Source organism: Centruroides vittatus, unplaced genomic scaffold, assembly GCF_030686945.1.
Source record: "Centruroides vittatus isolate TY-2023 unplaced genomic scaffold, ASM3068694v2 contig_17, whole genome shotgun sequence".
Classification (NCBI taxonomy): Eukaryota; Metazoa; Arthropoda; class Arachnida; order Scorpiones; family Buthidae; genus Centruroides; species Centruroides vittatus.
Window position 1 is genome coordinate 281,858 of NW_027121033.1, and position 26,476 is coordinate 308,333.

Consider the following 26,476-nt stretch of genomic DNA (forward strand, 5'->3'; position numbering starts at 1 on the left):
TATAACATGATTGTTAGTTTTTCAGAGGTACAAATTTAGAATTGTTGGATTTCTAGCAAGTGTGAAAATGTTGGCACCATTGCTATAACAGCCTAAGCTGTACAGTACATTTTTACATCACTTACAGACAGCAGGTGATGCAAAACGGAGGATATTTGGCAAGTTCCTAGTGAGCAAAAGTGGCTCTACTTCCCAACCAGTTTATCTAGAAACCATGGTTTCCCATCTTTGTCGATTGTACACTACTTGTGACAGAGTTACCAGTTTTGTCTCACATTCTTGGTTCTGCGACCTTTTTCCTAGGATTGCTTCTTTACCCTATAGGTATAAAAAAAAAATAACAACCAGTCTAAGGGCGAATGAATTATTGATACTACAGGTTGAACCTCTCTAATCTGGCAATATTAGGACCTGTTCATTGCTAGGAAAAATATGGAAATACTAGTGTCACGTATGTATTTTGTAATGTGTTTGTAGCATTCTCACTACAAGAGTTGTCACTAATGCATTACCTTTTCACTTGGCATTATTTTTGGAATTGCTGCACTTCTAGAAAGACCTATAATGTCTGAAGTTTGCCTCATTTTCACCCTTTTGACCGTTCTTCTGTATAAAGGGCAAACATATAAGTTAGCTGTGTGATGAACTCAGACCTTTCACATTCTGTAAAAGTAACTTGTGAAAAGTAGAAAGAGTAAATGTGCCCATTTACCGCATTACAGTCAAAACTGCACCAACGTGCCAAGTGCATAAGATTTCTGTTGCACAAAATGAATGTTGGAAGGAGAGCATCCGCAAAAAGAAATGTACCACCGAGACAAATCAAGATGTTGCAATTTCGATTTACGGGCAGCACCCAAATGTCTCGAGGAAAAGGCCGTGCCGATATTTTACGAGAAACAGCTTTTGATTAAATCTGACAATCTGATCCGATAAGCCACCCACACTCACAATATTTGGTATGGACCGAACGTGGACCCGGTTCCGTCGAGAACTACAAACCAAAGAAACTATCCTTACTTAGTGACTCGTGGTGGGCAAAATAGAAATTGGTTCTTTGCCATGGCTTTTCTCAATGCAGTTTATCTGTTGGACCACGAATGCAGTCATCTTGACAAGAGGGCCATTCCGTGCACTTGTCTTTGATTACACGCATTATCCATTCCATCCAAATAGGCCACAAATTTGTTGGATGTCTTGCAAAAAATAAGGCCTCACACAGTCATTATCCTTCCAATGTACAATTCCCTTGATTGGAAAAAAGTGGATTAGAATTTGAAGCTCACACAGAAAACAAACAGTGGTTGAATTCCTGTTTTTGTGCAGTGGATAGGGACCACATTTAAAAAAAAAAGAAAACGTACAAAACTTCACAAGTAGCTATAAAAAGTACTTTTTAATTGTGTTGCAAAAACTATTTTTTTTAATGCGGTGAATAGGGACAGTGTAGAAAATAACTCAAAACCTTACAAAATAACTAGGAATTGCTTTTCTAACTCCTTGGGCCTTTTTCTGCAATCCCCAATAGGAAAAAAATCCTCTAAGAATTTTATTTTTTAGATTCGTATTTAAGTGGAAATAATTAATTAATATAACATTTAAAAAGTTAAAATCATTTTTTGATAAATATAGCTGCAGGAAGTGTAATTCTTTCATTTAAACAAGGCCTAAAATTTCACACCTGCAGTCTAAAGCTGGAGGGGACCTAACTTAGAGCATCTGTTCAAATATAACACAATATTTCTGACTTTTATGCTATTAAAATATGAGGGGTATGAGAAAAACCTGCTGATGTCATAGAAAACATCCAATAATTTAAAGAATTTTACAGAAGTCAGTTATGTTCCAGTTTGATCGAAATTTTCATACACCACATAAAAACAGGTTTGAGTGTATTTCAACCAATCTTTAAATGTAATCATGGCAATGAATTCTGAGAAATCAATGTTCAAGACTGGTTTGGCAAACATAAGTATCAGAAAGCTATTACAGTAATCAATCATAGTGCAACATCATGCTTATGAGAAACTGCTTTGTATCTGTGCACCTGCTAATCGCACATCTTGTTCAATCTGTAAGTAGACAGGGCAAATGTTATTTTGATCTATATTATGTAATGGCAAATGTGCACTCTTTTCTTTGAAATTTTGAATTTACCCAAATGAATATGACACTAATATGATTAATACATTCGAGCAGGAAGCATTTTGCCATGGTTAAAAATACTGTGAAAACTTGGCTCTCCTGTAAAGCAAGTACTTGGTGTTTTAAATGTTTGATTATTGTGTGGAATGCTGTACCGACATCAAAACACAAAGCTATTGGAACCGCTACCATGTCATATTTGCAAACAAAATAATTTGTCCAGTAACAGTACCAACAAAAATGTGTCAAACAATAATGAATTTTTAATTCAACAAAAAACAATTTTTTTCTCTTTTTTTTACAAAACTTTATAGATAACACGACGAACAGGGTGCCTCCGAACAAATGGCAGAACGGACCCCGAGCGGTAAATAATGTACTTAATGCGGATTAACGAGATAGAACATTTACATCCGTTTATTGATATGATAAATATACATTACAAATATTCCTCCCGGTCCGCCAGAACCTAAATTCGGTAACGGACACCTCAAAAATGTGGCGACAAAGAAAGAAAAGGGTGCAGACGTACGTCGACGCTGGAAATACGGTACGGTTGCGAGTGACGGAGAAACTATTGGAAGGAACGGTCACGGAGCACCGGGACTTCTAGCGACGTGTCCGTCTCGAGGTCGAAGGCAAGAGGGTCTGCTCTCTCTCTCTCTCGTTTCTTTACTGTCAGAGAACGGTACACTACAAAATAAAATTGATAAGTTACTCGGATGGCATTAAGCACAATGTAAATTTGATACGGTTTGTAAATGCATTGTATAATTGTTATTTGTGCAGCTGTCCATGGCACATTGGATTACTCCAGGAACTATCATAAAGCATGCACTTTTCAGAATTTACGGAGTTTTGCTTAAATTGCAAATTACGTGAAATTTGTATTCCCATCATACAATCAAAGTATGCATAACACACGTTAATGGTATTTAAAACAAGACATTTTTTTTTTGTTGCTCAGAATTATTGCTTTTGTTTAAGCATTTATAGAATGACCAGCCCGTCAGACCCTTTTAGATTTTATAAAAATCCACATTAATTTTCACAAAATGCCGATCTCTGTACTCTGTATATGCACCGGACCATGCATATTGCTTCTCAAAGGGTATTTTTTAAACAAGGTCCGTTTTTTGATAAGTAGCTATAAAAAGGGAAAAATACTGTAAATATCGTTAAAATATATTTTTATCTACTTTTCTACATAATTTCCATTTTTGTTCAAACATTTGTCATACTGCTCAAATTTTTTAAATTCCAACTTTAAAGAAATCTGCTGCCTGCCGCTGGAAGACATTAGGCCACACCACTTATCTTGTATGGCACGGCAGAGTTTTGTCAAGGTCACACAATAAGCTCCAGAATTGATAGTGGATTTTATGCCAAGAGGCACAACAAACAAAGTCCCTTTCCTGTCCCAAAAGACAGTTACTATGATCTTTCATGATGAAATCGAATAACAGATTGTATCTTACAGTCTGCGGGCAACTCAATTTTCTTAAACATTATTAACTTCTACAGCTCAGCACATAGAGGATACGACTGCAAATGGCATCTAAACACGCGCATAAGCATGCTCATGCACATTGCTGCAATTGCACGTCATTCACAAACGGACCTTATTTAAAAAATATCCCTCATATTTTGTAATTAAGCAGTTGTGAACACACTTTGCAATTATCCCATATAATTACAGCATTAAGCAAAACTTTTGTTGTGTGTTCAATTTGTCAAATTCCAACACCATACTCAAAATATTCCTGCCTTAATAATTATTTTGGAATCAATCTAGTAGAGAATCATTGCGACATAAAATGTGCAAAGATGTTGCTAACAGTCTAAAATAAAAAGTGTCTCGCCTCTGCATATATCAAAATTTAATCTAAGATGCATGACTGCATCCTGTATATCAAGAAAAGTTAAATAAAATATCAATAAGTATTGTATGCAAACTGCTTCATATGTTGACATAAACAGGCTGTTCTGTATTATTCTCTACAAAATGTTAAACAAATATAAGCATTATACAGCTAGAAAAGAATGCTTCCCTCTCACATTTCAAACATTAAATTACTTGTACATTTCATCTCATGTAACTCCACTGCTTTAAAACTCTCAACATACACTAATAGGGTTTAATAGAACAAGACAAAGGCAAACATGTAACAAACACCTTCTAGTGTAAGTATAATATGATGCTTGAATAAATACATCATTTGTTAATGAATTATTTTTCAAGTATATAAAAGAATTTTGCCCACTTGTCTTATTAGTATTTAAAAATACAATATGGAACCCTCCTAAAAACAGATGCACCGGCAGGTATTAGTGAATGAAAATTACTTAACTCTTTCCTTACCTTGTGGCAAGATAAGGAGACTTTCCATTATGGATTAAACTTTTGCAGGAATCTGTCCTAACCCGTTCAAAGAAAATTTTCTGGCCAGTCCGTTAAAGATATAGTCATGCAGGGAATTAAAACTACTTGCCGCTCTGCATGTCGACCGCACGACGGTCGGCGTGCGAACTTAAACGAGTCACGGGAAGTCATTGTCTTTAGTATCTTACATCTCTATTCTTACTCCTGCTGCTGGAATTCCCTTCGGCCGCTCTTGGTCTTGTCGACGACTGTGGGTTCTGCTGTCTCTCCCGACCTGCGGCGTTTGCATAGCGGTTTTCTTCCTCCTGGAGACGACGTGCTAGTTCTTCGCTACAAAGGAATTTGGTTAGAAATCTTATTATCAAAATAGTTTGCAAGCTACCGATAAAATTGTTAAAATGTTTCAGATTTTGCTTACTCTGTCAACGGTTCCGTAACTCCGAGACTCTTCTCTTTAAATTGTTCCCATTCCCAATCCTTCTGTTGTAATTTTTGATTTTCTTCTTGGAGTGTCAGCGCTACCATGTAGCTGCATGAGAATTCTTTATGTAGTAACCAAATTAAGAGAAAACAGAGCATTTCCATAGCAATGGCACTTACTCTTGATCTATCTGTTGTGCAGTCGTGACATTGGATGGCAGGGGCGGAGGTTTTGGAGGCACTGTGAGAAAATTGCTATCTACAAACTCTCCATCTCCTTCGATATTGTTGAGTGTTTCCCAGACAACGTTGCTCTCTGTCAGAAATCCTTGATCTGTCACCAGCTGAAATAATTCATTCTGAAAAAGAAAATAAGCAAATTAATGCACACAAGTGTCTGACTAAAAAATATGCAAGACACCAAAATTTAAGCTTACCTTGTGTTTATACATGGTAATGAAATGATTGTTGCGGAAAAGTACGGCCAGTTCCTCGTCTTTCAGAGTGGCAATAAGTTCGCACAGTCCATGGTACGTCAGTTGCGAGGCAGATTTTTGCAGGTACGCTTCTGCTATGAGTGCTGAAATTACAAAATAAAAATTACAATCGGCACACGATTAAAACTTAGAATAGAGTGTAGCGGAATTTAGTTTTATTTACATACAAAATTCAGTTTGCAATTTATTCTTGGTACCTAAATACACAGAATACTCCCGATTATCTGGGCCAATCACCAGTAATGGAGGCACAGAAACACGGATAAGCCACAAATCCATTTTAAGTACATAACAGTAACATAAAACAAAATGGAAGATTATTCAGTAGCCAATCATAGAGTCATGGTTCCTACTATCTTCACAATTTAAATTCTATGACATTTCCAGGTTTTGTAGATAAAAATCTCAGTTTCCAAGACAAAAAACAATGAAGTTTAGTCAACAAAATGAAAACCACTTGTAATTTTAATTTTGATCAGATTTGGATTTTGTAAAAAGATGCATTTTAGAACAAAAGCAGTGTACTAAAGGATTTTTTTTTTGACTTTATGACCTGCTAAAGTTTTTGCTCTATCTGACACATTGGAAGGAAAAAAACTAGTTATATATCACCTTTCGATCATCAGAATGATTGGCGAGGATTTTAAAGAGAATCATTCAGAGATCACAATGAAATCATAATGGATTTTCTATTCTGCAACTTTCCTGAAAGTTTTAAAGTCAAAAATTTAAAATTATAAAATCTGACTCATTTTCTCCTTTAAAAATTTTTAAAGTTTTCTCCAAAGAACGATGATCACAAATGGGAATTTTTTTATCCTGTGTTTATTATACAGCTGCCAGGAATTTTTGTTTTGGAGTTGTTGATTTGATGCAGAATGACTTATATAAAAAAAAAAAAAAAACTAGCAAATTAAATTAGCATATATTTTTCTAACCTGGAAAAGTCATTTCATAGGAATAAATGCCTTTTTTTTAATTCCATTAAAAATTCATTTTTTCCTGTGAAATGAAAATATTCTTAGAGCACTCTTGAAATTTCTTGTCTTTTCCAGATTTACCCAATTTCCAGGCCAGTATGAATCCTAATAGTCCACACTCTTAACTAATATATATATAATATATTAGTATATTAGAATCAGTATATTTTTTTCATTACCTTAATTTTTGTGGAAAAGTTAAAGATTTAATAACATAACAGATCTCGCTAGCTTTATCGTAGAGTAAGTGATTATGTAAAACATGTATAGGGTGTCCAAAAATGTACAGAGGAGTGGAAAAGATCTCAGTGAGTTTTTATTAAAAGTGAATTTTTACATAAAATATTGCTGTTTCTCCTACAGAAAATGCTGGGAATGTCCCTGGGGACCCAAAATCTATGGAGCAAGATTCGGAGGCCTAGTCTACAGAATCTGGCTGCTATACAATCAGCAAAGAAGCCTTCCAAAAACTGGAAGATCTGCGAGTGGTAATGCCATCTATCACAAAGTGGAAATTTGTGGTGTATGACTTAAGAGTCTCGTATGCAATGCTGTGCAGTACATATAACTTTAATCTCATTATAAATTTCTCACTGCACATTAACTTTTCAGACATTCTGTTTAGTTATAAACTGTGTCAAACAATTCTGAACAGCTTTACTGTTTTGGCAATATGCATGCACAGGTTCTAATAATTCTACCTCTGTAATGACATTTTACACACAAGTTTGATGTTAACAAATTATTGTGCTTTATGATAAATTCCTGAAACAGTAATTTACCTTCTCTTTCTAATTCCGGGTGAGAAGAGCTTTTATTGTTGATGATCTTCTCAACCAACTGGTTGTAGCTGTGATTTCCCACTGCGGCCTGGATATCTGGGCTCTGAGGATCCACTAACCATCCATGATACAGAGGTATATGCAATAGATCAAAAATAATACATTCCGGAGTGTATTCGAAATCGCTAACTCTGTAAAATAAAATTGAATCCTTTATTCGTTTTTTGAAAAATTAAATATCAATAATAAAAACAGTTCATTACTAAATTAATTTTATAAGAATAATGCTACTTCAACTTGTACTATTGCTTCAGTGTCATACATATCAGATTGATGCAAAATGTTTAGAAAGCAAATGCATAAGTGCCACATAATATCAAATATCCTATCTCAGCATAACAATACAACACACAACAGATTCTACACCACATTTTAAATCAATTCTCTGAACAAGATTCTACTGTATATACAATTCTTATTAATATATATAACAACACATACCCAGTGAATTTTATATTTACATCTAACCCAGTCTGTAATTTTGGCAGTATGGCCATCGCATCATGCATATTCTGTTCATAATTCAGCTGAGCTCCTTCTGGAATATTCTTAAAAGATATACGTTTATGAGTTAACATAAAACATATAAAATGAACCGTTTAAAATATAACTTACCTTTGGAATGTTGTCCAATATACAGTCGCCAAGATATTCCATAAGCTGCTCTGCAGTGATGATTTCCATCATCGGAGGTAAACTTATTCTGTTTTTAAGAATTAGGAAATTCATTATGGCTATCAGTGGACATGGACCATTCTCATTCTGAAAAAAAAAATAATTGATAAAAATTATTAAAAATTATTTTACATGTTAAAATTATTTATCTTACTAGAAAGATGGACATTATCAAACATACTTGTGTTATGATAGGAGTTTTTTGATCTTTCCATTGAACCCATTTGATATGATAAGCCGAATTAGGAGGAACACTAGACGAATTTGCTTGCTGACTCTTGGGACTTTCCGTCTGCAACACGATCGATTCTGGTTTCTCAGCTGCAGGAATAGACTGAGGTCGAACAACGCCGACCGATCTGTCAGTAGAGCCATCGGCCACGTTGACCTCAGCAGAGGCATCCAGCAAGATAGTCTGTTCTTTCACATTGCCGACATCACACACAACAGAATTTTTTGATTGGTTACTATTCACAGTTTGAACTATTTCAAAGTCTGTAGTCTCAATTTGATCAGGCACTTTTTCAACTTCGGAACCCTTGCATCTCTTAATGGGCATAATGGTATTATCTAACATGTTACTATCACTCAATTCCTCACAGTTTTCCAAACCCATCTTCTCACTTCTTAAGTCACTATTCTGTTGAGAACACGTATCTATGAGCTCACTCTTCAATATTTCGCCCTCATTAACTGTGCCTTCCTCATTTTCCATCAGCGTCACACTCAACTGCTGGGATTGGATTTCGTGCTCTGTCGCTGTGCTCGTCATTTCTACTAAAAAAAACTGAAAAACAATCAAGGAGTTAAAAATATCTCAAACATTACATACAAAAAGCATTGTTAAAGTCAATTTCTATTTATGATAAATCAAAAAAAACAATTTGAATAACTTTTATATTACTAGATACACTCTAAGCTAAATTTTTGTAACATATCTGACCTCTAAAGTCAAATTCTATAATACAAAATTTATTATTAAAACATTACTGTCATTTGTACTGATGGTAACACAGTATAAAATGTTAAAAAGGTTACAGAAATCATTTCTGTATGAAATGTGATAAAAATACAAAATTCTGGTCAAATATATAAAAATACAACAGAACCAAATGCAATTAGCCAACATTTATAAGTGTTACATAAAAGAAAAACTAGCATTTATCACTATAATAAAGATTACTTTTACCAATGGAGAAGACAGAAGAGGAAAGTGTCCAACAACTATTCAACTGCCAATCTTTGTGAAGCCAATCTGATATTTTCTGGTCGAACAATTCAAATTAGCAACTGCCTACAAATTCACTAATTTAAGAGGAGATAAATTAAAAGTGTAAAGCTCCAATGCCATTTCACATTAAATTATTATAAGATATTAATAAACAATTACAGTAGAGAGTCGAAAATCGGAATCAATTGGGGACTGGGGTTGTTCTGATTAGTCATTTGTTCCGATTACCCATTATGAACGAAAAAATACATTAACCTGTCCGATGTTCAAATTTTTCTCCGTTGCGTGTCGCTTCCTGTTGAATTTTTGTCGATTTTAAGCCTAACGAAAATTTTTATAATAATAATCGAGGCTATCGTATCGTTAAAAATTATTTCTGCATTTTGTACAAACAAAATAAATATATTGAAGAATATAAAAACATGAAAATTATACTTTAGAAGTAAATTTAGTATCAAAAACGTTCGATTCAGCACGACACAGTCCAACTGAAAATCGTGCCGATTACCAGCGATTCTGATTACCAGTGTTCCGATTAACGACTCTCTACTGTATTTAAATCGTTGTATGTTTTACAACCTTTTATAGTTGCAAATCATGCAGAAATTATGGGAAGGAAGAAAATTTCGTACTTATGGCCAAAGAGTTGTTTAAACTACTCAAAACAACATTAACTGGCGTGGTCTCCTTACAAAATTCTATAAATGATAATTACTCTTAAATGTTTTAAATTTACAAAATTTCCTAACAATGCAGGGCTTAAAGCAGTCATGGCAATAAAAAAAAGTGAGAAAAGAGAGTTCACACTGAAAAAAAGCTAAAAAAGCTAATAGTGTTAAAATGAACGAAAACAGGCATTATTAAAAAAACACACAAACGCACACATATTTTGTATCAATAACATTGCATATGATATTAGATTGATTATTAAGTGGACTGATAAGATTAAATATGAAAATAGTTCGGCTGAATTTATACTCCAGAAAAGTGACCAGTAAGACTGCATTAAGCCAGAACAGGCCCGCATTAAGTTTTCATGTGCCCCGTACAGAATTCCCACCGTTACACAGCAAAGCAAATGGAATAGTAACATAACTACCAGAATGTGTTTCCATATAACATGCCAAATTTCAAATGCCATTTATTTCAAGGTACATTTTTTGATTTCTTCATAATAAAAATGTAATTAAAGAAGAAAAAAAACAACTTCTGGCAGAATCAGTGGGTTGCATGATCATTATATAGCAGGGGTGGGCAAGCAAAAGTTCAGTGGGAGCCGAAATGTAGGTTTTGCAAAATGCATGGGAGCCGCAGTTCTGTACTTTTTTATTCTGTACTGCAGTTCTGTACCTCAATTTTGTTATCTATATATATAATCGAGAAAAGTTGATAATAATAATAATAATAATAATAATAATCAGTGCAGAGCCCAAACGGTTAGGAGTTGAAAGTTGAAATTTGGTACACAGTTAGGGTACGTCGCGAAAACGCACACTAAGAAGGGATTTTTCTAAATTCCTCCCCACGGGGTAGAGAGACAGGATTAAGGCTTCCATCAACAATGAAAGTGTTAAGTAACAATGGAAGTGTCAACAATGGAAGTGTTACGTAACAATGGAATTGTCAACAATAAAAAGTGTTACGTAAGAATGGAAGTGTTACGTAAGAATGGAATTGTTAAGAGAAAGCGACGTGCAAGACGCAGATGCAGTTTTTTTTGTTTTTGCGGGAAATCGAACATATTTTTAAACCCATCTAATAATTTTGTAATTAGTCTGGAAACAGGGAGGACCCAATTCTTGCATTCTGTGAAAACGGTTAAGGTTGACTATAACGCAATAATCTTAATATTCGCTAAAACGTTTAGGAGTTGAAAGTTGAAATTTGGTACACAGCTTGGGTACCAAATTTAAGTACCAAAGTGTTAAGTAACAATGATAGTGTCAACAATGGAAGTGTTAAGTAACAATGGAGAACAAGAGAAAGCAACGTGCAAGGTTTACAAGCGCTGGGGAAAAAAAAAGAAAAAAGAAAAAGAGTAATATGTTAGAACGTATTCAATTATCAAATTTAAACAGATTACTTCAGTTTTTCACGACCGTTCTTCTTTAGAACATTCGATGAAAATCGAAGGATATAATCAAAACACGTCGTGAAAATCGAACAATATTAGAACATTCGATTTTCAAATTCGACCTTTCTTTAGAAATACTTAGTTCGTTGATGAAATTACTCTTTTTCTTTTGTGACTATAACGTAATAATCTTAATCTTCGCTATCGTTACTTTTGCCCAAGCAACGCCGGGCCTACTTGCTAGTATAATATAAAACAAGTATTGAATTTTTTTTAATAAACATATTTTCACAAAAGTGTGGAAATAATTTCTGCTTTTTATTATTATTTTTACAGTTTTAACACTTTCAGCAAGAGCCACATAAAACTCAAAAAGAGCCGCATTTGCCCATGTCTGTTATATAGCAATACCACTACTAATTGTGACCCAATCATTTATTTGGTAATTTTATCAATATTTTTTGAATGATTAAAAATAAAATTACAGAATTCATTACTGGTAATACTAGTCTCCAAATCTATTCCCCTGAATACAACAAAACAATTTGTTAGTCATTCGACCCACAACTGACAGAGAAGAGAGTTTATGAAAACAATGTAATTAAACATTTAGCAGTTTGTTGTCCTTCACAGTGGGGAACCGGCAGAGTCTATTACTTTCACAGGAGAAAATATACAAAGCTTTCTACTACCCTGAAGTTGAAAAATAATACAATTCCATGAAATTTAACAAATCTGACATTAATAAGTAAACGATGAAATTATTTACAGAGAGTTGATATTTGATAAGTTTAGTTTTTTGCTCTTATAGATCAAATTACAGAAATTATAAATAAAAATCTCATTTTTTAAAAATTAAAATCATAAAATTTCGCTTACAAAAGATTGAGATGGAACGCACGCTTTTTATTTTTATAATCGCTTTGTTTTATTAGACACAGATATTATTTCTATATAGATTTATTAATTATAATAAACATACATTATGTATAAAATTACATTAAAATAACACTGTAATTAACGTCTGAAATGAAAAAGTAATTGAATCGAGTCTCGCCTCCGTATTAATTAACGCGCATTGGTGTAGCCAGAGTTTGTTATGGGGGCCTAGTAGAGGCTGTAATTTTCTGGGGAGGGGCACCAGGTTAACTGGGGGGCATGCCCACCCATGCCCCTTCCTGGCTACGCCCATGTTAACGCGCCACAGTAATTAATTGATCACGTTGCATCAAATTAAATAATTTATAAAAATTAAAATAATTGGCTGTATCTGTTTGCAATGATAATGTAAAACACACTGTACTTATAATTTAGCATTTCCGATATTTAATTTATTTTTGAATTTTAAAATATAAGAAAAACAATTTTTTAAATAAAGTTTTACGCATTTATATCTGCAACTTTAGATAATACAAAGATATAAGAATCCATCAAAAAAGTTAATTAATAATAATTAAAATCGAGAAAAAATATAAGTTTCTTTCGAGGTAAGGAAACTTGTAAAAAGTCAGGTACGTGATCACGTGATGCCAGTGTCCCCACTTTGCATAACCAAATGGTCGAGGTTGAAATAAAACCCCAGCAGAAGTAAAAACGAACATCGGTACGTGTATAGGACAATAAACTTGAACGAGAGCAAAGATGAGACATGACACCATGTAATTTATGCTAATTAATTTCTAATATTAAAAAATTAAAATCTTCAATAAATTATAATTAAATTAATTTTTTGACTTGAGTTCGACTAGAAGCTTATCGAAAAGCTAGATTAAAGTGAAAATAGCGGTTTTTCAACGCTAAATATTTACAAATTAATTTTTTAATTTGGTGCCGGATTGACCGCAGCTGTTCGAATGCACACGCGCGTGACGAGTTTTATAGTTTCTGTCGAAATGGAAAATGAAGGACACCGTTAGAATGCAGAAAACCATGGTGCATGCCAAATATATAAGCACCCACTTAAAACCAAACTTTTGTCTTTGTCTAAAGATTGTCTCTACAGAAGTTATTAATATTTAGGATATTAGTTTAAAATCTTGTATTTCCTGGCATGAGATTCGCTCAATCTTTAATTTTACAGAGTGCTAGAAAGATACAAGCTTTGAAACGAGTGTCCTACAACGTTTTATTTAATAATAACAGTAGAAATCAAATTTATTATAGCTACGGTAGTCAAAAACGAGTAATGTCATCGTTTAAGCTAAAGAATAGCAGGCGGTTGGGAAGAAGTTTGCTTAGCAACTTACTTCAGAAAGTATTGGGTTCTATACGATTTTCCGTTGCTAAAACATGAGTTTCTACTGTTAGTATTAAATAAAATCTATTTCTTTCTTTTGTCCACTGCGCTTAAATAAATACAAATGCTAAAAATAATGCTATATAAAAATCACTCTTAACGCCAAACTAGAAGTGTACTTATGTCTTAATGCAGCGTGATTATATTGAAGCGCCGCAGAGATCGGTATTTCACAAGGATACGAGCAAGGAGAACCCACATGCAAATTCCTACAGCATGTGCAGAGTATCAAGCTTTGGGAAGCTCCTCATTTTGTTAGTCTATATAAATGTAGTACACTACATGTGTATACGACAGTGCCTTATCATGTCGCGCACGATCCATAAGGCATACGGGGACATGCTGGTCGCTATTTTGCTCCTGAGTGCATTTATAAAAAAAAAATTTCACATGGGAAGTGAAAAAAGCTAAAAAAGTACGTTTTTCTCAGAAAAAGCTAAAAAAGAGAGGAGCTATGAAAAAAAGCTAAAAAAGAGAGTCACTTTAAGCCCTGCAATGCTAATAAATTTAAACTCTTGCATTATAAATTCCTTGTACTGTCACTAAATATTGCTATTAAGTAGTAAATCTGTCCGTCGGACAAGATTTGTTAACACATTAATGACCATGATTATATAAACAATCGTATAAAAGCTGGCAATGTTATTGCTGGACTTTCTTTATTCATTTTCATTCCTAATGATTATTACTATTGCTATCTCTAATTCTTCAGATTGACAGAGAATTGCTAATGCAAATGATTACTTGTAAAATGAGAATCATTTAACTATTTTTAAAATATTTCTGTCCCTGGCTCTTCGACATGTAACAATCTTTTGGTCTAATTTCGACGAAAACTATGATTAATAATGATAAAAATATATATTTATTGTGTGGAATTTCGTAAAATTACCTCGGAGTATTTAAGGGTCAGAAAATATCAATTTCTTGAAACTATTTTATTGATGTACAACACACGAAACAAAACCTATAAATTACCAGTAACAAATTAACAAAAACTCTGAATGTTTTCAGCCTTCACCAAGGCCTGCATCAGGTTTTCTAAAGAATTCCAGATTGGTACATTGCAATGTTAGAACGATACTATTTGAAAAAACAATTTTAAATTTCAAATAACCTGTAACATAAATCATATTCAAACGGTAGAACAACTAAAACTTGTAATTGTATGACCCCAGTCACATACACATATTTAAGATGTACAGAGTGAATTAAAATAGGCTAACTTTGCCTGAATTTTTCATGAAGGTACCTCCACGCATGCAATATCGTATTGCAGTCTTTAAAATTAATACACTTGTCAGTCAGGCTGGCTTTATATATTTCCAAAATCTCCAGGCTACGAATATAGTCTTTGATAGGCCTGCCTAATTAATTTCGTGTTCTTGATGTACAATGTTTCAAGGTCCCAAGTCCAAAACATAAAGATCTTTGGTGTCATTTTCTGACCAATTGTCATACTTTCCGTCCGTTATGTAACAGCCAGAAAAGTAATTAAATAACAGATATTAGATAACAAAACTACAAAAAATTTAATTATTAGGTAATTTTGTCTTAGTAATTCGAATTGCTTTTAATTACAGCTGTAGTTTGGCTTTCCTTTGTGAGGTAAAAAAACAAAAATGAGCAATGCGACTATAATGGTGACATAGCAAAAAATACGAAGTTCAAAATTACAGAAATTTTTCTGACATTTTTCCAGCATTACAAACAATTGGCAATTATACACAGTATAAAAGCATTTTAGGTTAAAAATTCTTAATAAAATACTTTGTTCAGTGCCATTTAGGAATTGTGGAATTGTCCAAACATACATGTTGGCCTGTACAATTTTTAAAAATATTTACAACTCAAAAGTTTGTAGAGCTGTGGAGAAATTACTAATTAAGGTACGAAGAGGGTGCCCATGCCTGCCACCCAAGTTTAAAAGGCAAAGGTCAGAAAAGACCGTATGCACTTCCACTGTATATATCTCAACTTTAAACTTACTTTGTTTGTTTATATTGAAACAATGTCAATACTCTCAGGAATAATGCACGCATAGTCTAGTAGCTACCAAAACTTGTAAACTGTATTTAAAACCTGGATTTCTATGAGAAAACCCAAGTGAGGATTTTGTTAAATTAATTTAAAAGGTTAGCGCATTTTTTAATAAACTGCACGCATTAAAAAACTTTATGTCAACGCTCGTACTTAATTCCCAAATTTACAAACAACAAAATAAGCAATTCAAATTGCTTTCGCTAAGATACAAACATGTCGGAACATCTTGTACGTAACAAACCAATTTATTTAATATCAATACAAATTTAGTTAGTGCTTTGTCGTCTTTGTCAACAGAAGTCAATTATCTAATATGAATTAATTAAACAAATAATTAGGCCATTTATTTCAGCTAGCATATTTGCTATATATTGTTAGTAGTTAACAATATTAATTGCACACAAATGAATAGTTAACAATGAAATGTAGGGATGGATTCAAAGCATAACAGTCACTTCAAATGCTCACGAGAGAGCAAAAAATCTTGTTTATTGTTCATTATTTGCCTACAAGATGAAAACAAATTTATTTACAAAAGTAGATAAATATATAATAAAGAAAATCCAGTTTTGTATCCTTTTAAAGCAATAAAAACATCCAGTTTCCTGACATTGTACACTTAACAATGCCACGCGACACTAACAATTCTCTTATTGTCATCCTTACTTGTCCTTTAATTAAATGGAAGACAATGAACGATAAAAAAAAACATTCTCGGTTTTTAAATAAATCCTTTCCTTCTTTTGAAAAATAGCTTATTCTCTTCAATATATAAAGGTGAGGACGACAACGACAAATAATCAATTGCAACAATAAACAAATACGTAATAAATAAAGGAATTTGTTTTCTAAGAGTAACTTAATTATTAAAATTTGTGCTCTCTCTATATTAATTCTATTATAAGAGCTTTGACATTTTCTTAATTGATTTCACATTAGCTAGAATTAATTAACCTAGTTTATCATCTTCTGAATACTCAACAATTGTGCACGAATCAATAAAGATTAAAAAGTCAAACATTTTTCTACGATGGCAGATGATATTTGTCGTAAGAAAATTTATCCTAAAAACTTGATTAGGGATGGTGGAAACATATCAGCCATTTATTGTCTACTTTCCACACATTAACATTTTGATGTGACAGCAGTTTATTATAGCATCTAATGACATTAAAGAGAATTAATCATTTTGTTTGTTTATATAGAAAGCTTCGGGTCAAGGACTTGCCTGTTGGAAACTCAAAACTAACTGTCATTGAATTTCTTGTTAGAATTTAGTTTAATGCTACTTCGATATTTCACTCTACTGTATTGAAAATGGCAATATGGGAACACTTTTAAAGTAATAATTCTACTTTTTAGCACATATCTATGCAAACAACCATAAAAAAAATTATACTTGTCAACAAACAATCCAGACCTCTGAATAAATGCAAATTTGGGTCCTCCATTAGTGGTATTTTTTTGGCATGCTATTAAAATTTCCACATTTTTACATTTATGAGATTGTACAATATCTAGACCAAGATTAAATTTATGCTTTAAACTACTTCATATGTGGATAAAAACAAGCTATGCAGGCCAGGTAAATATGCTTCGCAAAAGTGTATTTGGCTCGTGGGTCAGGTTGTAAACCCTTCTGCTCCAGACAAGGATGGAGTACAAATACATTATGATTTTTCAACATTAAACTACTTGATTAAAGAAGCATTAGAATAAATTATCTTGCTGTTTGGTAGCAGAAGTTTTTGTCTACACAATTTTTAACTTAATTCACAAAAATCAAAATCTTATTGCATAATACATAACAGAATTACCAAATAAATAGTAGATTACAGTAAAAATAAATGCCTTTATGACTAGAAATTTTTTCAACAGAGAAAACAAGGCAGAAAACAGAACAAGAATTTCCTGTAAGACAAACAAAGGCATAACATAACAATAATGGGCCACACCTTTTCTTAGTAACTGACATCTAAAAAATTTCAATTTTCAACTTCATAATTAGTAGGTTGTCCTGGCAGACCATTAAAACTGAAATTCTATAGTATTTTCTATTTACATATTTACAAAACAAATTATTCTCACAACCCTCAAACAACCAGCTACCAAAAAGAAAATACCCGAAAAATATGGGAACAAACAAAATCCCTACATATAAAATAATCTAATTTAAATGGAAACTTGTTGCTAATGAACTCAAATAATCTATTCTTTCCACAAATCTTGACTGTTTGCAGTGTTAAGAATTCAAATCATTGCTTCCATCTTTTGCTTTGTGCATCTTTCCCAAGGATTTCAGTCTTAGCTTTTTGTATCGTATCAACCGATCAATTATACGAGGGTGGTTTTTTTCAACCTCCAATGGTCTATAAAACAAAGACAAGTATAAATAACATAATGAATTTATTATCAAAAGTTAGGTACAAAAGTAGTTACTTTCAACATAATCACCTTGAAGATTGAGGCATTTGTCTATCTGTGGACAAGCTTTGAAATCCCCTCTTCATAGAATGTCATAGAAAAGTGTGAAGACTATCACCTTGGTCCTTGGGTCCTTGATTAGTAGTTTTTTCCATACTTCCACCTAGCTTGGAACTTTTTAAACATATAGCATACAGCCCCAATTTAATGCAAAGCAACTTCCATCTCTTTCCTGAACTAAAAACATGCTAAGAGAGCAGAGATTCAAGACTAATGACAAGTTTCAAAACAATGTTAAGGCTCATCTCAAGTCACTGGCAGCAACATTCTATGAAGAGGGGATTTCAAAGCACAGATTAGACAAATGCCTTGATCTTCATGGTAATTATGTTGAAAAGTAACCATGTTTGTACCTAACTTCTGGTAATAAATTCATTTTGTTATTTACACTTGTCTTTGTTTTATGGACCATCAGAGGTTGAAAAAAAAATAATAAAAAACCTATGTATATTAAGTACAAAAATACCTAGGTTTACAACCCTTTGACATACGACTATCAAAAGTATGATGGTCATCCCATTAAGCATAGTAGTAACTATTGGGGAACATGATGCGCACAGTTGAAACAGAAAGCAACAATGCCACCAACCACATAAGTGTGCAGAACCCTGTTCTCTATAATACAAGTTATAATAGTTATAATAAATGGTTTTATTAAACATAATGTATGCTTTGTTTTTGTCATTATTGACATTGATTACTGTTTATAATCACCTTAGCATTAAAATGTCTTAGAGTACTTGTAATGTCTTTTGAAATGATCAAACAACCTCTCTTCTACCATCTGACGTGTTTTCATTTGTGTATACGATACTGGATCTACAGTCAGGATGTCAGAATAGACTGATCATAAGCCAAGGTGTAACCATAACTTAAAGCTTTCCTTACTGAACGAGAAAAAAAATCACTCTACTTGACATATTAGCAAAATAATTCACAAATGAAAACTTAAATCTGATCAGCATAAGGCATGATATATGTTAAATTCCAGTCAAAGAAAGCTAACAAATTTCTCTAGTCCAGAGGTGGGGGACTTTTTAACCATTATCCCAAAATATATTTGTGTAAGTCGACATTACCCCCCTCATTTTGAAAATGAGAAAAATCAATACAAATTTAAATTAAACACTGTTTATTGAATCATTTTACACTGAAAATAAATAATAGACAAACCAAATAAAATTATCATTCTGGAACACAATAATTTCATTGAAAACTTTTACTCTAGGTTTTGGAGAAATTCCTTATTACCCCCAATAATTTCATTTTTACCCCATTTGGGGTAATTTACCCCGATTCCCCGACCGCTGCTCTAGTCACTCAAAAAGCAGAACTTACACTTATTTTTTTATTTAATTTTCTAGCAAATATCATCCAAATTTACCTGACAATTTGGTTACCTTATACATCAAAGCTTTAACTAAAACAAAAAATGCTGCTTCAAAAACTTTTAAATTATAAAAATTCCTTAAAATTTATGACAACATTTCAGAGTAAAAAAAATCTCATCCAAAATCAAAAGGCGATTACACAAGCCAACCATATTTGTCTAAAGATCTATACTCGCATCAAACAGAAACTGAATTTGTTTTATCGGGTAAGATTAATCAAATCGTAGATATTATGCTGCCTTCAGTGTTTATTTTGTTATTATTATTAACACACAGAATTTATATATATTATTATAGATAAGGGACAAAATATCACAATGAAAAAACACACAAAACAATAATTTGATCAAATCATCAGAAACCTCAATTGAAAAATAGCATTAGGAACCAGAACAATGCATAAAATACTTTCTTTTCTTCCCAATGGCATTACAAATTAAGTTTACACAAAGCCCGACACATTGCCTAGTTAATGCTTTGACAAATTAACACAACTATTAGATGACTTTTCCTCGACAAACTGTGGAACAAGCAACTTTTATGGATCCTTTCGAAAAAATTTCTCACTTGCCTTTCGATTTCGGATGAGATTTTTTTTGACTCTGACTCACAAATAAGTTAGGAAATTATCATAAACAAAAAAGATATTAAACCGATATTTAATTCTTTAAATAAATCAATTAAATTTTAAGATATTACTACTTCTGTTAACAAGTGGTGTAATTTACTTTCTTATATAATTTCAAAACAAGTTTATAGCATTAAATGTTATTTTCCTTGAATTATCTCTGCTTGCTTATTGTTCTACTTTTGACATCTAAGGGATGTAATGTCTACTTGTACAATCAAACTTATGATTAGATAACTGTCGGGTAACTATCAGAAGAGATATGATAGCACTTAAAACAGTGATGTAAGTTACCAGTAAGAGAAACTATTAACAGATAAGTAAACATTCATTTTCTTATATAATGATTACACTCAGTTAAACAGTAGTCTAGCAAGTTTATTTTTTCATTTATTTATAACTCCAAATGTTCAGATAAAATTTTATGACGATAAACATGGTGCTCAAAACTCTGAATTTAACTCATTTTGAGAGACCATTTGAAGTCTGAATCAATTTTCCCCATTAGAAATAACGGAAAGTCAATTAATCTGTTCCCAGACCCTAAACAATATCCATTTCGATAAACTTAAACAATAAATACACATAAATTAAAATGCAAAAAAAAAAACAAAGAAAATACATAAATATCATATAAAATAAAAATTGCATTTACTAGTAGCATGACTTTGGTATCTTAGACATGGTTGCCAGATCTGCCACACAAGTATTGCTTTTGGGCTTCAGAATAAGTTCTCGTTTGTCAATATCACAACCTTCTTTTTAGGCTTCATTGCTTCCACACTCTTCTTGGAAAGCATGGCTAATAGGTAGCAGTTATATAACTAAACACACCAAAAATAAAGCATAAAAGCAGCAACACCAAGCATAATGTAGGGGGATGCTTTTATGGCAAGAGAAAGATGCAACTCAAGCATACAACAGATGGCATTTATACAGAAAGTGCATAATTTAAATATAAAAGCATTGTTTGAAGTCCAGATTTCATTTCTCTCAAATTTAGCGATCAAACTCCGGAATGTTCGAAGTTAGAATTGTTTCAAAGAACAAGGCACCAGTGTATATTTACAATTCTATTTATAGCTGTCATTTCCTGCAGATTTGATGTCCTCCTTATTGGACAAAAACACAACTTTGGTATCATTTAATACATCTATCTAGTCTTATACATGGAACCTATATAACAAAGAATATAGTAAAATTTTATATCTTGTGAATTTTGAAGTCTAGGACAACGGTCGGCAACCGGTGGTCTGCGAGAAAATTTTGGTGGTCCGTGGAGAAATTTGGACATTGATCAACTGAAGGTTATGTGAAGTATTATGAAAGAAATGCAAAATGCTTAGTTGCTTTTTTCACTCATTGGGGGTTTTTATTCAAATCTAAAACCACATACGAAGTGACTGCTATCAATAAATAACGAACAATAAACAACATTGTGAGCGCGATAGTCATCTTTCGTGGAAAAGCGCTAAGAATCCATAAACTTATTTCAAACAAGCAGCAATGAACTTTAGGCTTGCATTAATTTGTTATAATTAAACACGCGAGTTTCATATTAACATAGTAAAATTGAACTTTTATGATCATTATTATACTACAGATTTTGTATCGTTTAAAAATCTTTGATAGTGGTCTGTGGGATTTAAAATTGTGAGTTTAGTGGTCCGTGAAGTCAGAAAGGTTGCCGACCACTGGTCTAGGATATCACAAACATTAAGTATCTAGAAAGATAAAATTACAGCTGATCTTATACTTAAAACAAAAATTACACTTTTCCCTAAATCAATCAAAAAAACAACAACAGTAGACAAAATAACCAGTTATTTCTATGATTCCCACTAATACATGATACCTTAGAGCAGCAATTCTCAATCTTCTTAGCTCCATGACCCCCCAAATAGAAAATACATTGTATAAATAAAATTAATCTTTTGCAACCCCCACCCAAAGGAATAATAACAGTAAGCCTTACTATTACTAATTGAATTTTGACTGTAATTATAAATGTAAACAAATGCAACCATCACATTATATTCTTTTCTTTACATGTGTACTTATTGTAAGTAAAATGTTTATAAGTTTATAATAAATGATTTTTTCTCATAAAATGATTTCATTATTGTTTTGCAACCCCCAGGTTGAGAAACGCTACCTTACAGTCACTGGAATAGAAATGCCTACAAATCACAAAAAGAAAATTCTGCCAAAACATATTAATACTTTTGATTCATCATTAGCTTGCTCATAGTTCATTCCATCAAATTCAAACAATTTCAAAAATGGCATCATTGTGCTTACTGAAGTGTGCATACTACTTCGAGCAATTGTAAAAGATTGTTGTAGAAATGTTCCTAATCAACCAAATAACAACTAACTTTTCTGGCAAAAGATTAAACTGATGTCAAACATCAAAATGACTACAGAGATCCAGTGGAAATGACTTTTCTCAAAATAAAGCCATTTGAACCATTGCCGTCGTTGGGGGACCTAGTCTTATTAACTTTTAACGATACCAATTTTGTATCCAAAATAGTAACAGGAGCATTATTCAAAAATCAAACTGTATGCAATTGCAGTATACCTCAAAGCTAGTTTCGCCCCATAAACACACTGCAAATAACTTCCAAAGATAAAACATATCTGTTGTTTACACTCAAATATGTATATTCACTTGCTATCTTGAAAACAACTGTCAATTTTAGTTTAGAAATGTCACTACTTAGATCTCAAGCTTCCTTGAAGTAAATTAAACTTTTCAAACTGCCTATCCATTATCCCATTCACTATTCACTTATTAACATAACTGAAATTCTATCCCTTTAAAAGCAGTAAACAAACTGCTGTTTCTTTTATAATAGCAGAGCCTAATTTACAACAACAGCAGTAAATATGTATCATTAGTGCATGTTTCCTAATAATTTAAGTTATTTGACACTTAAATTTGTCTTAAATCAGTAATTACCGTACCAATGCATTTTTTTTCTAGATTCTGTGGACTATTGAATTCGAGCTGATAAATTAATGGACTTTTCATTGTGTTAATGCCTTACCGTTAATGCTAGAAAATAGTCTTTCCATAAAATATATGCATAACCATGCTATCATCATAAAACTGTAAACATTCCACTGTTATAACAAAGTTTTGTGTTAAAAAATTGCTTTTTAGCTTAGCAGAATCACACATTTACCTGAAAATAGTCGATGTCAGTGTAAAACAGCTTTAAAAAAGTGTCACACATCAAAACAATTATTAGTAAAAACAACTTCCAAGCATCATCTGCAGACAAAGTTCACGATACAGAAAAAGCCACCAGATACATGCTTTTATCTGCTCGGCTTTCATTTGTAGACTTTAACGTTCACTCGATACTCTTATTGTCTGCACTTTTCCTATATTACATTACTACAAATGACTGGCTTATTATATTCAAACAATAATCTACATTAATAATTGCTAATCATGAACATTCAAATCCAAAACAACATGCTTCTGAATTAAGAAAGTATTCTTTTACAAGGCAAATTAATAAAAAGTAACAACATATAGATGAAGTGAAAGGTATTTGCATGTATTAGCAATTTTAATTTGCAAGGAATTTGTTAAAATTCCATAAACTTAAAAGGTACTGTAATTTGATAGTTAATCTTAGAGTGCCAAATAGAGTTATTTATGTTAATTCAGCAAAATTTAATTAAAATCCTGGTAAGTTGAAGGTAAAATTCCCATTTTTCTATTGAGAAAAGTATTATTTAAACTGAAAATACCAAGGGATATGTTCAAATTAAGGAAATAGTCTTTCAAGAATCAATGATAATTCAAAATGAATAAAAGAGAAACACAGATAGTGAAATCTTTTCTACATTTACTAGTAAACTGAGTGATAAATTGAATTTAAGCATGTAAAAATTTATTCCAGTTATCATCCTCCTCCCTAATTATTAAATAATAATTAGAAAGGAGGATATGATAATGATAAATAAAAAAACTACAGTTGGTTTTTATATTAAGCAACAGCTTTAAACTTAACAAAATTTTTATTAAAATTCTGTTAAATTGCAAGCAATGACGACAATGTTATATTTATTAGTAAAACTGTACAGTTATAAAGAAGGGAGTGACAAAAGTGAGCTCATTTCATCCAGAAAGCAAATCTTTAATCAGTTTGACATAATTTTTTAAACCCGTTCACATTATAAAAACTGAAGGAATGTGAAATTGATTTTGAAGTGTACATTTTCTGGACAAAACTATGCTTAGATTTTTTGTTTATGAACAGCTTCAGCATACCAGGATTTCATGAAAATCCTAATAATTTCCAAATCATAACCTGATGTTCTGGATGCACAACAATAATTTGAATTGCATTAGATTAACAAGATAAGGTTTGGTTTGTATACGTCAATGCAACATACGGGCGATCTGCCAAGGGGATGCCTTCCAGGAGGACTTTCTGTGGAAAACCGATCCCTATTTAGGTGTTACAAATGTGAAGAAAGAATGGATAACTCCACACGGCCAACTTGCAACCAACTTTCGGCTGTTACGTCCACTCAACCAGTGGGGGAAACAAAATAAGGCAATGCACAGACAACCTACCAACAGGATGCATCCCAGGAAGACTATCGACGAGAAAATGGCCCTACTTTAGTGTCTAAACAAAGAAAACCCAAAAATTCCCACACAGGCGAATGCACAAACCGGTAAAACGCAAATTCCAAACGAGGGATTTGCCATCCTCTCCCCTACAAAAGAGTTCGGTTTTTATCGTAAACCCATTAATAGTGCCCATTCGCCACACCCCACGTCTATCGAGGCTCTGCACGTAGTCACTCACACGAGGGCAAGCCTCCACACCACAACATCAAGTACTCCGCAGATGGTTGAGAGAGCTACTTGAAGCCAGTTAGGCTACATGGTTAAACACGACAGTCTCAGACCCCAGCAGAAGGCCAGTTTCAGGAACCGTATCTGGTGAGGGTTGCATGTAGAGGTGAGGTTCCTTCAACTTTTTTGCTCCTGTCGGGGTCTCGTTCGGAGCCGTAACTGTACCCAACTCTTCTGAAGTAAAAAAAAATTAAGGATAAACAGGGAAACCGGGTAGAGTTTCTGTGCTCATTAACAGCTTTAACTTAACAGAATTTCAAGGAATATCTGTTAAGTTAAAGGTTAGTAATTGGCAATTTACTGTAGAGAAGGAAAAGGAACCCACGTTAATTGGCAAAGGAAGTGAACCAACGCAGAACTGATTCACTGCAGAGTCAAATGAATGATTTAATTCAGAAAATATCCAAAAATTCCCCATTAAACGAGCTAATTATAGCAATTTTAATAAGCAACATTCGTTTGTAACTTTGATCCCTTTAAACTATTCCGGGACTTTCCCTAAAGAGGAAAATAACCGGAAAATCTCAAATATTAAACGTTTAATACGTAATAATTCGATTAAAATTGAAAAAGATCCAAGAACGCAATTAAGCCTAACCGCGTCTACTGACCGCCATTAAGCCGAATTGCGTATTTAAATCGTTAATTGTAATTAATTGGAACCGTTACTTACTTTTAATTACGTTTCTCTAATACAAATTAACATCTTAAACATCATTTGCACTAAAATATGCCTAAACAACTTTTAGAAATTACAAATTCACTACTCCCGATTTAACGGGGAAATACGACGTCATGCTGCCAAATGTTGGGCGGGAGAAATCGCTGGATCGTCGGAAATTTCCCTGAAAATTTTCCTCTCTCGTTCGGTGGAAATTCCCTTCCGGCCTCGCGTGTTTCGTCAGTTTTTTTTTTTTTTTTTAACAGATAATAATGTCGAGAAATGCGTATTTATGAAATAACTTTAAACTTCTTTTTATTTCTGTGAATATTTTAAAAATTGCATTTTTTTTTAATACCATTAGCACTTTTCGTATTATTATTTTAACAAAAGAATTTTCGAATTTGACAATTTGTAAAAAATCTCCTTTTTTTATTTTTAACTCTTTCCCCCTGAGGTCACCTTTTAGAAAGCCCATTATGGGTTCGGCCACGCCCACAATAGGACGGTCGAGTAGTGAGGGACGAGGCCCGACATATCCGGTTGAACCACACCCCCCGAAAAATTCCTGGGAATTTTTCAACCCGTGTAAATCCGATCTCGGGTCTTCCAGAGCGGTAGGCTGTCACCATGACCGCTCGGCCATCCGACCGTCTCATAATGGGCTTGCTAAAATAGTGCCCACGGGGCGGAAAGAGTTCAAAAAAACCTGACTTTAGAAATAACACCTTTCTCTCAAATTTCATACAAAGCCGATGTTAATCGGTATAAACTGAGATAATTTACAGTGAGTTTCTTAAATTTAATACGAGGATGATTCAAAAAGTAAGGTAACAAG

At 32.9% G+C, this 26,476-nt stretch overlaps 1 protein-coding gene across 3 annotated transcripts in view; it reads right to left on the reverse strand.

Annotated features, from left to right (window-relative positions):
• Nucleotides 1-2,390: 2,390 nt before the first annotated feature.
• The window catches only part of LOC136969072 (ubiquitin carboxyl-terminal hydrolase MINDY-2-like), a 114,670-nt gene continuing 90,584 nt past the window's right edge, over nt 2,391-26,476 (reverse strand). The window contains exons 1-10 of one of the 3 annotated variants that reach the window (XM_067263166.1): nt 25,651-25,813; nt 8,124-8,729; nt 7,883-8,029; nt 7,709-7,815; nt 7,208-7,398; nt 5,386-5,528; nt 5,129-5,307; nt 4,947-5,057; nt 4,717-4,853; nt 2,391-2,838 (exon numbers count right to left, since the gene is read on the reverse strand). In XM_067263166.1, the coding sequence (XP_067119267.1) occupies nt 4,727-4,853; nt 4,947-5,057; nt 5,129-5,307; nt 5,386-5,528; nt 7,208-7,398; nt 7,709-7,815; nt 7,883-8,029; nt 8,124-8,714 (1,596 nt within the window). In that variant the 5' untranslated portion in view covers nt 8,715-8,729; nt 25,651-25,813 and the 3' untranslated portion in view covers nt 2,391-2,838; nt 4,717-4,726. Of the gene's footprint in view, nt 2,839-4,716; nt 4,859-4,946; nt 5,058-5,128; nt 5,308-5,385; nt 5,529-7,207; nt 7,399-7,708; nt 7,816-7,882; nt 8,030-8,123; nt 8,730-25,650; nt 25,814-26,476 lie in introns of those variants that run through there. The other 2 variants (XM_067263164.1, XM_067263165.1) reach the window with 2 other exon arrangements.